The 13,045-nt window shown below is 33.3% G+C and overlaps 1 protein-coding gene across 9 annotated transcripts in view; it reads left to right on the top strand.

The window, feature by feature from the left end:
• Nucleotides 1-13,045, top strand: part of DMD (dystrophin) — a 2,565,910-nt gene that overhangs the window by 1,138,072 nt on the left and 1,414,793 nt on the right. For all 9 annotated transcript variants that reach the window (XM_043895268.1, XM_043895262.1, XM_043895270.1 and 6 more), the window contains 2 exons: nt 6,334-6,575; nt 12,393-12,573. In XM_043895268.1, the coding sequence (XP_043751203.1) occupies nt 6,334-6,575; nt 12,393-12,573 (423 nt within the window). The remainder of the gene's footprint in view (nt 1-6,333; nt 6,576-12,392; nt 12,574-13,045) is intronic.

The following is a 13,045-nucleotide window of genomic DNA, read 5'->3' on the forward strand; positions in this document are numbered from 1 at the left end:
ACATTCATTTAAAAACATAAGCGTAGCTCAGTTTCCTTTTTTTTAAACTATAAAATGGTTTTACCACAATTTCCAGAGGAGATCCTATAATTATCTAATAGGGTTAGTAATGTTTTCTACATTAAATTGTGCTTCACTTTCAATTTCTAATTGTAGTTTTCTGTGTGTTAATTAAGAGCCTGAAGACAATCACATTAAGGAAATGTTTAAATAAAAGTAGTAATTATTAGTATGTTAGACTAAAAGAACATTTCAAAACCATCATCCCATGAGTGTTAGATTATAGTGTTTAAGGTAAAACCTAATAGTAAGTCTGCTAAGTATCATAATTAAATAGCACAGACTGATATCACAGAAAAGGGCTCCTCTTATCCATAATATTAAGTATGGAACTGTATTTTTAATATTTTGGTTTATAGTTCATTAAATACTTTAAAATGAATGATGTCATTTGAATTTGGGCAAAACTTTGTCAGATGGGTAAGGGCAAGCATTAGGGTCAGTTTGACTCACCTCAGTTTGGCAAACCTCTCATTATCTTTTCACATCACTGTGAAGTATTTTCAGAGGCAATAACTATTCTAATTGTATATTTTAATGGGAAGTGATTTTGTAGCTGCTCTGTATATCAATGGGGCATGGAAATGGTACTGTGTGCAGTGGTCCAGCCCCTCCATCATGAATGAGTAGCTTTCCACGGTTGTACTCATTTCCTCTTCTCTTACTCTTTCCTGAGTTCTGGGCAGCTTGATTTATGTTTCCTGTTTTTCCACGTGACACTTGGGATAATGGTCTACACAGAGTTCACACTCAATAAATGTTGTTAATTGACAGACACATTTTTCTTTGTTTAACTTTAATCTCCAAAGGAAGAGACTCGGTTCTTGGTGTGTGTGTCTGTGTGTGTCTTTGTGTGTTTGTGAGTGTAGTGTGTGTGTGAAGGGAGGAAATTAAAGAGGTCACTGGTGTGGAAAATTAGTCACAAAAGCAAATACGAGTAGAGATCTGACATTTTTCCTCTTATAATTCAGTGCTGTTTAGAAAAAGAAAAAAATGAAAAAAGTTATATTTGTAAATTTATATATTAGATTTATTAGGGACATGAATTTTATGCCCAACCTATTTATTTAAAGTTATTATTTTTAAAACAAGATGATGTGGCAGTTGTATAAAAGTCAGCGTCATCAGAAAACACCCTAGAATTAGTCTATAATACTCAGACCTTACTTTCATGGACTCTGATTAAGTTTCAATTACATTTTAGGCTGTTATATTAAATGCCAAATGGATTTGTAATGACCCTCACTTAATATGCAACAAAAACAGGAGACTATTAGCAACTTTATTTTAAGTTTTCACTCCAAATATTCTTCTAACTCAAGAGCTCTGAAAACACAGGTTTTGTATTATTCTACCCTGGCTTCATGGCTAATGATGAATATACTTGATGAGGAATACTTCACTTTAAGTGGCAGTTTTGAAGTACTTGCATGGAAGGTGGTGCACAATTAAAATTATTCTAACAGTCTGTTATGCACTGTATACAAGTAATAAAATTAATGGATGCACTTCAAGTAATGATCCATTTCCTCTGGGTGCAATATATTTATTCATAGACTATTTCAGGGGTTGTTTAGAATATGAAATGTGAACGGATTATGATCCATTATCCCTGAGATTCTAATGTGCTACTACGAAATGGTTTCCATAAGTATTGTTCATAACGCCTGGTGAGTTAATGTTTGTGTTCTTAAGTAGCTAAGAAAAAATTAGAAAAACAGATGCTCAAACAGTTGATACTTAAAACTTTGCAGGTATCTGCACTTATAAACTGTCTTGAAACAAAGTTTTCAGTTAAGAAGCATAATTCTATGAAATACACATAAAACAATTATATTGAATAATAAAATTATTCACATGGGTGTATTTTCTGGGGAAACAGTACCTTTATTGATTCTGAAAAGTTTTAAGGGACTTTTTCATAATCTCATTACTAGTAGTAGATAATAGGTGGCCAATTAATTCATGAAGTTGAAGTAATAACATTTCCAATTTTAGTTGATCCCTCCTCCAAGTATTTTAAATCAAATTCGAAGGACAAGAGAATGCCTGGGTCTCTGTATTTGGCTTTTTGCATCTGTGACTGTTGCTTCCCTAGTGTTTGTATTTGTATGAAATAAGCTATTAATTTTGTGTTGGGCAAGTTCACAGGTAAAGTGTGTTTATTTTATACCTACTCTAAGCTGAGAATTCTATCAGATACTACCAGTGGAAACATTTTTCTTAGGGGATTTTATAGTTTAGAAAGACAGGATATACTCTTGTTGAGCAGGGAGCATATTCATATATGAATTAATACAGTATTTCCATATAAAGCCTTAATAATAAAATGTCTGATTTTCTGCCATCAAAATCATATATTATTCAGTGACGTAGAAATTTCTGTTTTTAACTTTTGACATGGCTATCCTTTATAACTTGAATTTCAAATAATTATAAATTTATGACTGATTATTCCAAGATTCCCTAATAAGCTCTTATACATTCATTGCTGATTGATATGATTTCTTATAAAATGTATAAATATACTTTATCCCACATTATATAAAATTACTACTATCTTTAAAAATTATTTATTATTTTTCACAAATGATCTTTCTCAGTCATTAAAAACTCTCCTCCGGTCCCTAATTTCACCATTTGAAAGATCTGATCTTTTTTCCTTGTTTCCTATAGGTTCTTTTTGCATTTCTTTATATTAACATTGACTAATATTTATTGGTTGCCTGGTATATGTCATGTTTGGTGTAACGATTCACACATGTTAACTCAGAACCCTGATAGGTGTTCAATAAAGTCAATTGTATTTCTAAAAAAAATTTATTTTATATTGGAGTATAGTTGATTGACAGTGTTGTGTTACTTTCAGGGGTACAGCAGAGTGATTCAGTTATATATACACTTGTGTCTATTTTTTTTTTCAGATTCTTTTTCCATTTAGAGTACTGCAGAGTATTGCCCAGAGTTCCCTGTGCTATACAGTAGGTCCTTGTCAGTTAACTATTTTATATATAGCAGTGTGTACATGTCAATCCTCATTCCATGGATGAAAAAAGTAAAGTCCAATAAGAGTACTTAGCAGAACCCAGTTCACTCATTTAGTAAAGGGAGGGGTCAGATTTGAACTCAGGTGTGCCTGATACCAGAGCTCTTGCTGTGAGCTTTTATACCCTTTTGCCTGCCTTTGCCGTTTACCCTAGTAAGTGATCCTTCTTGTGCCTGTTGTTATACTTTCATTCCCTTTATTCAGTTGTAAAAGTCAATATGCTTATAAGTGAAGAGTACTGTAGATTTCAAAGTGGAATGGTACTCAATTCACTTTTCCCATTTATATTAATTTCTTTTGTAGCAATGTTTAGCATTTGGACATATTTTAGGCATGACATTGAACTGATAGTTTTGGGTAATAGTCAAGGACTCATTAAATTCTATCTCTGGATTTTATTAGGTGCCATAGAACTTACTGATACTTCAGTATAATTTGATTTGTATTTTGCTGAGTAAATTAACATGGATTATTCATATGAAAATTAATTTATTATTTTTTCCAGTTGCTTAGGGGTTTTCATATGGTTGACCTCAGGAACAGTGAGATAATATTTTCTGTATTCCCTTATCATTTAGACTAATGCTAAATAAATTCAATCCAGCATCATTCTGTCAGTACTTTTAATTTACTTTAGCATTTCTCATTTGTCTATCATGGACTTGGACTACCAAGGACTCCCTTCTTCTAAGTGCTTATTCACATTTAATATGTGCTGAAAATATTTCTCCTAAACATCTGGTCCTTTAGATCCATGGCACATTTTTTGAGTCATTTTCTAACATAATTTACTGTTTCTACCCTGTGTATTTTTAAATTACTTCATTTCATTTTCCAGCAATAATATCAGCATTTTATCATAGTATTTTTTCTCAAAATGAGTATATGACCGGACATTTGGATTCTTCTCTTATACTTTGCAACAAACATGATCATTTTATAACTATAGTTTCTTAGTGGCATCCCTCGGAACATATTTTGGTATAATTCTTGGTCACTGCTCAAAACCAAATTATCCCAAGCAGAATATCCCACAAAACATCCAGATGTCTCAATGTGTCAATAAAACCAGTTGCTTCCTTAACTACTACAAGGGTATTAGAGGAATAGTTTACTCCTGCAAACCACAGGCTGCCTTTTATAGCTGTATATGTGGAAATGATATTTGTGGTTTGTTTTCTGCAGTATCATCTTGAATAGTGTCAAACTCTGAAATTAGCAAAACTGGAGCTGTGTTTCAAATGAATTGAGAGAGATGTGGTTTGGAAGCATAGCATAATTTTGACAAAATAAAAATCAGAGTATCTGAGCAGAGTAAAGTAAAAGAGAATAAAATAATATAATTGTTAATTTCAAATCCATGTTTTTTTTTCTCTAGAAAGAGTAAAAGGGGAGGCATGTACAAGTTAGCAGAACTTCAGGCCTCATATTTGCTAGAGATGGTCTTCAGACTTCTTAATAACTTACTGGTCCTTTAACTAAATCATATTATCAGAAAGTTGTATAAAATGGACATTCATAGAAGTAGATTCTCCTGGACAAGTTGGTCTTCACATTAGCCCCTTAGATACTTTAATCTAGAGGAAGACTCTTACACTGAGCTTATGATCTCTTTTGAGATCTGTGAATATATGTAAGAATAGGAAACATTTGAGTATTCAGTATTTCAGAAATATTAGGAAGTTATCAGTGCTATCATAGCTATGTTTTTTTTTTCCCACTTCTTTTTTTTCCATTTATTTTTATTAGTTGGAGGCTAATCACTTTTACATAGCTATGTTTTAATGTCCATATTATATTTAATATTTTTCTTTAGTGTAATTTATTAAGTAAATTGCTATGTAAACCAATTGTGTGTATAAGAACATTTACATGTTGTGAACACTACAGAATTAATACAGAATTAATACTGTGATATTGGTGTACTCTCATTAGTACAGCATTAGTTACATATCACACTTTGAAAAAAAATTAAATGAGATGACATATGTTAAAAGACAGCATATTCTATAAGACATAGTAGGTTTTCTAGAAGGCTAAAGTTGATAATGATATGGTTATGTTTCCATTTTGCCCTTGATAGATTTTTTTCTGCTTAAGTATTTCTATAGCTGGTTTTCAAATATTCAGATCAACCTCCACATTTGTAAATGATGTGTAAATAATTTAAAAATCTTCTTTATAATTAGAAACATTATTTTTCCTAATGCTTGTTTTCTTTCTTTGGACTCATGTGCAGTCTGCTTATTTCTGGCTTTGTATAGCATAAACAGATAATTAAATTGATTTTTTAAAAATACATGTTGTGAAGTAATTAGCCTCCAACTAATAAAAAAATTAAAAAAAAAAAAAGAAAGAAACATTAAAAAAAAAAAATACATGTTCACTTTTTACAAAATAGAAGTAGAGTCATGGATGTAGAAAGCGAACTTCTGGTTACCAGAGAATAAGGAGAGGAGAGGGATAAATTGGGAGATTGGAATTGACATATACACACTACTGTATATAAAATAGATAATTAATAAGAACCTGCTATATAGCACAGGGAACTCTACTTAATACTCTGTAATGGCCTGTGGGAAAAGAATCTAAAAGAGTGGATACATGTGTATGTATAACTGATTCACTTTGCTGTATACCTGAAACTAACATATCACTATAAATCAACTAGATGGCCAATAAAATCCTTTAAAAAGAAATTGGAAATCTAAATTTTTATGTCCATATTTTAATTAAAGACATGTATGACACAGTGATCAATAAAAGGATTTCAAACAAAAAATCCAAATATAACAATTCAACTAATTGTAAATCTTTTTAAAAAGTAAAAATATGTTACTTTTTAGACCGTATAGTTTAATAACATACATGATATTCAACGTTTATTTGGAAATATCCAAAAAGCTATTTGTCTGTAATCTTCCATCCCCCATCATAACTTTGTACATTTTTTGTTTTTATTTAAATGTATTCTACTCTACTATATCTTATGTATCCTTATCTAGTACTTTGTTGTATTCATATTATTTGATAAAATGCAACTCCAGCAATTTGTAGTCAATAATGAGAAATCGTATTGATACTTCAGCTTCTTCAATAAATAATTTATTTGAAATCATTCAGATGATGAATAGTTTTAAACTTGAGACAACATTGGTTTTCAGCTAATGTCTTTCAGTTTGTGGCTTCAGTGGATATATATATATTTTTTAAATTTGTGTTTCTAGAGGGTGTTAATGCTGACAGTATCAAACAAGCCTCAGAACAACTGAACAGCCGGTGGATCGAGTTCTGCCAATTGCTAAGTGAGAGACTTAACTGGCTGGAGTATCAGAACAGCATCATCACTTTCTATAATCAGCTACAACAATTGGAGCAGATGACAACTACTGCAGAAAACTGGTTGAAAACCCAACCCACTACCCCATCAGAGTCAACAGCAGTTAAAAGCCAGTTAAAAAATTGTAAGGTAAGAATCTTTGCTCCTATTTGGAGCATCATAAGTAGCAATTTCTTAGAAATTTCCAGAAGAATAGCAGAGTACTTAATGGTAAAATTTTCCTCTTAAGGGATTAGTGAAACACAGTAAAGATTAAAATAAAAATGACAAAACTCATTTAAAATAGGTAAAATATGGATACCCGAGTCCCGAAAAGCTTAGTTACACATAATTAATTGATTTTGTCAGATTGCAAAATGACGAGGCAGTATTGGAATGTGGGAACCACATGTATCCTATGGAAAGTGGAAAATAATTTGGAGCTCTTTCTTATAATGTTAAGAGGAAAACTCAGTCATATGTTCAAAATGTGAAATTCACACAAACACAAGCAGCTGATATCCTATATAATTGGATATATGAGGAAAATCTTTCAAAATGGCAGTTATTAAATTTGGATAATTAGAGGACGGTCATTTACAAAAATACTTTTTTATATGTGCTTGGAATATAGAGGAATCTCAAGGGATAGTACAGTAACCCAGCATCAGAGCTGTTATTATTCTTAAAATAGAAGGGATCAGGGAGAGAGAAGTTACAGAAACCCTGAAGATGAATTAGATGTCCATTGTAAAGACAGCTTTCAGAGCCAGTCCAAGTGCTAACACAGGAATGGAGGCAGAAAAATAGAGACTCTGTTTTACTCTCTTTCTTGCCTCCAGAATCTGAACAGGACTCCCCATCAACTAAAATTAATCAGAAGTCAGAGGACGAAAAGCGGTAGTCTATAACTGTCATTCTAGGTTACAGGAGAAGGTTGGGCTGTGTATCTAGTAGGGTAATCAAGATACAACACACACAAAAGGGCTGCGAAAGAGACTAAAAGAGTACTCTGCATGTGTGAGAAAACAAGGGATATATCAATAGAAACAACTTGAACTTTTTGCATAAGTAGTAACTACAAAATGTTAGTTTGCATAGTTAAAACACTTTTCATGGGAAGTAGGAAGTTGCTTACAGGATAGATGAAAAGGTTTCCAGGATGAACTTTAAGGGTAGACTGAGATGACTGGGTTTAATTTTAAAAGCAATAAATGAGGGTTAATCTGCATACTTTGGAAATAATGGTTTAAATAATGGGAAACTGAAGATGGAGAGATGACAGGGTTGGTTTGGAGGCTATTGAACCCTGAAAGTGATGGGGAATTCAAAATTATTTTGAGGGGGAAGTCAAATGAAGGATTTGATGATTCTTCTTCGCATAATGAAACTACAGCTTTACTAGGAAGTAAATACATTTAGTAAATACATTTTTGGATAAAGAATACCATATAGTGAGGCATTTATTTTATTAGCTAAATATACAAGTGTAGGGAATTTCTTTTCCCTATAATTCTAGATACATTTACATTTTGCTATTAAAGAATAGAATCCATGACTTTGTTCTGTGAATTAGTGGAATATTTCACCTATATCATTTCTTGCAATAAAAAAATCTGATGATAGTTCTTTAACCTGTTTCTTGAAATTCAAATATAGACATTAATTGCATCTTCAAAATGCATTCATCCATAAAATACATATTCAATGTCTCTAATGTGGCCAAGAATGATATTAAGTGTATTAACTGGTTCAGGCTGCCATAACAAATACCGTCAACTAGGTGGCTTAAACAAAGAAGTTTATTTTCTCACAGTTCTAGAGGCTGAAAGTCCTAGATGAATGTCTGGCAAGGTTCAGCTTCTGGTGAGAACTCTCTTTCTGGCTTGCAGACAGCTGCCTTCTCCCCACGTTCTCACCTGGCCTTCCCTTGGCACATGTGCATGGAAGGAGAAAGATCTGTCTCTCCTTGTAAGGCCACTGATCCTATCAGATAAAAACTTTGCGTTTAAGACCTGATTTAACCTTAATTACTTACTTAAAAACCTCATAGCCAATTATAGCCACCTTTCGAGGTTAGAGTTTCTGCACGTAAATTGGGGGGGGGGGCATCATCCAGTCCACTGATTCTTCCCCTGCCCCCTATTTATGTCCTTGTCACATACCATGAGCCCCCAAAGTCCAGAAGTCATAACTCATTCCACCATCAACTCTAAAGTCCAAAATCTTGTCATCATTTAAATCAGATATGGGTGAGACTCAACATACAATTCATCCTGAGATAAAATGCCCCTCTGACTGTGGACCATTAAAACCAGGACAACATATGTGTTTTCAAAATATGATGGTGGGACAGGCATAGGGAAAGGCATTCCCATTCCTAAAGGAATAAAAGTAGGGAAGAAAGAAAGGATGATAGATCCTAATCAAGTCCAAAATTTAAGATTTGAGAATAATCTTCTCTGGCTTGATGCCCTTCCTTCCAATCCTGCTGGGGTGATAGTTCTACCTTTAGGACCTACTGGGGTGGCAGGCACTTAAGTTTTGCGAAGGTCAGCATGAGCATTCATTGATCCTACCCTCATAACATTATTGTAGAGTAGATGAGAAGACATTAAGTAAATGATTAAATAAACAGATATAAAATTACCACTGGGGCAAACATTTTAAACAGAGTTCTGGGAGACTATCTAACAGGGAAAACCTGACCTAGACAGAACCACTAAGGGCAGCTTCCTTGAGGCAGGTACATTTGAGTTGAAATTAGGAGAACAGCAGGGAAGGAGGCTTCAGGCAGAACAAACATGGTGGGAGGGAGCAATGACCAAAGAACTGAAATAAGGCCGAGGTGAATACTGAGCATAAAAAGGCAAAAATGCAAGCATATGGTGGCTCAGATGGTAAAGAATCTTTGTGCAGTGCACGAGGCCAGGGTTCGATCCCTGGGTCAGGAAGATCACCTGGAGAAGGAAATGGCAACCCACTCCAGCATTCTTGCTTGGAGAATCCCATGGACAGAAGAGCCTGGCTGAACAGCTAACACTTTCAATTTTCACATAGGAGACAAAGCAATGACTCTTAGGGCACACTAGGGCCTTGGTCTCTTTCTGAGGAGAGGATGGAGATCACTGGGAGTTATATATCTTAAATATTCCTTCAGGGTTAGAGAAGTCATCCTAAGTGAAATTAATTCTTTATTTTTTTCCTGCATTCAGCCACAAAGTTCCAAATTCTGATGATATGATTCCATCCCTTTTTATCACCCTTACTCTTTCTCTCTTCCCCATTGGTTTCTATTAATTTGATGTATCACCTTAGGTACAATGTTTAGCAGGATAGCTCAAGATCATTCACACAGCAGGTGAAATTGTACTACTTTGTTGTGATCAGTGATAGGTAAATCAATTACCCCTTCCTATTTGTCGGTGTAGTCTGTTATTTGGAGATGTTTTTAGGAGTAAGGTGCAGATTTAACTCAGACTCATATTTACCAGAACTGTTCTTGACATGTTGAGGGCTAGGGAGCACTTTAGTAATTGGAAGAAATCCATGGACATTTTCCTGAGAAAAATAAACGTTTTTCCAGGGTAAACATACAATTTTAAAGGATAAACAAACTCAGAGAACATGCCTTACTGTGGAGGACCAACCACACTAAGGCTTTTTTATGTAAATAATGAGTAACTGTTATCATTGTTAACATCTTTTAAATGTTAAATATTTGAGGTCAGAATGATGTTTCCTATAATTTACTATCAGAACTTTAAGGTCCCAGCTGAACATTTGCCCAAATGTTTTATTAGTTTCAAAGTTCTCTTTGTTTTGCAGAGTATACTTTGCTATACTGTAGGCTCCTTATATAGCCCCCTAAACAGGGAGAATGACGGCCTTCCATCTGGCCAAATGTAAATTGGGTTATTAAATGTTTCACAGCAGATGTCAACGGTACCATTTGCAAGTCTAGTGTACAAAGTGAATGTCTGTAATTCTATGATCCAAATCACAGAATATTACCTTTTGCCTCTTTCTTATTTTTCATCTATGAATATACACCTACCCTCTCACACTTGATCAAGAGGCTTTATATTTGAATGGGAGAGATGGGGGTCATCTCCTCATTTATTTAAATGTCTTTCATTTTCACCTACCAGATGAATCAACTCATACTGATATAATCACATACCAAAATTTCCCAGAAAGTTATCTTTATATCTTCTAAAAATAGATAAAATGATCTATGTGATAAACTTATTCATTCCTAAGACAAATGTTACTTTCTCTAAAAGAGTATGCATGCATACAAATATATATATATATATATTTACCTTTTACTCTAATTTCCATGAAGGTGAGATTTATATTTTGTTCATAATTACTATAATTCTATAAATTTTCCCTTCTAATTGGCTTGTGTTTCCTGATAGCTCAGTTGGTAAAGAATCTGCCTGCAATGCAGGAGACCTCGGTTCGATCCCTGGGTCAGGAAAATCTGCTGGAGAAGGGAAAGTCTATCCAATCCAGTATTCTGGCCTGGAGAATTCCATGGACTGTATAGTCCATGCGGTCGCAAAGAGTCACACACAACTGAATGACTTTCACTTTCAGTTGGCTTGTGATCCAATTTTTTAATTTTAATTATCCTGTTTTTTTATATTTTGAATGGTAAAGAATCCTGAAGTATTTTTTCTAGAGGTAGCATAGTTATGATTTCTAAGTGAACAATAATGGTAATAATACTTTAAAAAAGAACAATTTTAATTTCTTTGAGTTCAAATTACATATGTATCAGATACTTATGAATTGCAACTTATTGGAGAAAAAAGAGTTTGAAAACATTTGTATTAAGAACAGCACCATTCCGAAGAAATTGAATGCAGGCCACAAATGTGAACTACATGTGTAATTTTAAATGCTCTAAAAATGACATTGAAATAGGAAAAAAATAAGTAAGTCAGTGAATTTCGATAATGTGTTATATTTACCCTGAAATATCAAAAAATATCATTTTAAGATTTAATAATTATTTAAATTTATGTGAGTTTGTATTTTCATACCAACTCTGAAATCTAGTGTATGTTTTACGATGACAACACATCTAAATTTGGACTAACTACTTTTCAGATGCTTAGTAGTCACAGTTGACTAGAGACTACTACACTGGATAGCCTGGCAGAATGTCCATGTGACTTGATCAAACAAATCAGAATAGTCTTGAGAGTGAAAAGGAGTGTTATTAACAATTATGCCAGGAAAACAAGAGTTAAACAGAGCAAAGAGTCCCTCTAATTAAAATGATAACAATTGCCTATTCAGTCAGAAGAAGTAAGATCATACAAAACTTAGATAATTATAGACACAAGTGTGTGAGTGTATATACTATTAGTATGTAAATTACAAATATATGTGTACATATATGATTACAATATATATTCTACATGCATATGTGTAATCTATATAACATTAATATACATGCATATATGTGGCTTAATTTAATATATATGTAGACATATATAGATATGTATGCATATATATATAATTTATATTCTACACAAATGAATTTACAGAAGAAAATTGTTCATTGGATAAGCTTAGAATTTGAAGCAAAGGTGCACAATTTTGAGATGAGAGTTGTAAAGGAACATCTGTGTTTGATTTATGAAAAAGATGTAAGGTCATTCATAGTACTTTTCAACTGTATCAATCCATACCTGGTGATGTTCTAAATAATGGCATTTTGAAATTTAAAAATTGTTGTTCACGATGGTATCTGTTGAGTGAAGAGCCATGGTATTCTCAAATTGATGACGTATGCTGGAGGCTCGCTTGAGCCATCTTGGATGTTTGTTATCAATTTTCTGATAAAGGCCTTTAGCTAAGCTTGAGTCACTGCCTTTCAATACTTTCCTTTGCACAACTGTAATGTATGCAAAGTAACAGTGTTATTTAATACTCTAAATTATGGTACAGGATGAAGTCAACCGGCTGTCAGCTCTTCAGCCTCAAATCGAGAGATTAAAAATCCAAAGCATAGCCCTGAAAGAGAAAGGACAAGGGCCAATGTTCCTGGATGCAGACTTTGTGGCCTTTACAAATCATTTTAACCAAGTCTTTGCTGATATGCAAGCCAGAGAGAAAGAGCTACAGACAAGTAAGTAAAAATACTTACCATGACTAACTCTGTATTTTCCTAATTAGTTACTTGTCATGAAAAGAGTAAGTACTAACATGAAAGAATGATTTTCACCAAAGAAACCATGCTCCCTACAACCTGTAGTAACAAGTAATGAAATGCTATTGTAGGCAAACAGATATGTTAGATTTCCATTTCTCTCCCTCCATTATAATTTCATGACTATGAGAAACAAATAAAGCATATGTTGTATAGAGACATAACTTCTCCTTGGCAAGTTGCAAATTTTACAATCTGATGTTTGGAACATGGAAGGAAATAAAAGAGCTGTTGAAGCCCTGTTAGTAGGTTTTCATCAAATCCAGTTTGCTTCATGTACAAGAATATCTAGCTAGGTGTCTTGCTAATACTTCTATCAATTTCTATGAAGATTATTATAGCTGTAGCATACATGTGGCAACTGAAACTCAGCCAAGGGCAAATTATTCTT

The sequence above is a fragment of the Cervus elaphus genome, chromosome X, assembly GCF_910594005.1.
Source record: "Cervus elaphus chromosome X, mCerEla1.1, whole genome shotgun sequence".
NCBI classification, from domain to species: Eukaryota; Metazoa; Chordata; class Mammalia; order Artiodactyla; family Cervidae; genus Cervus; species Cervus elaphus.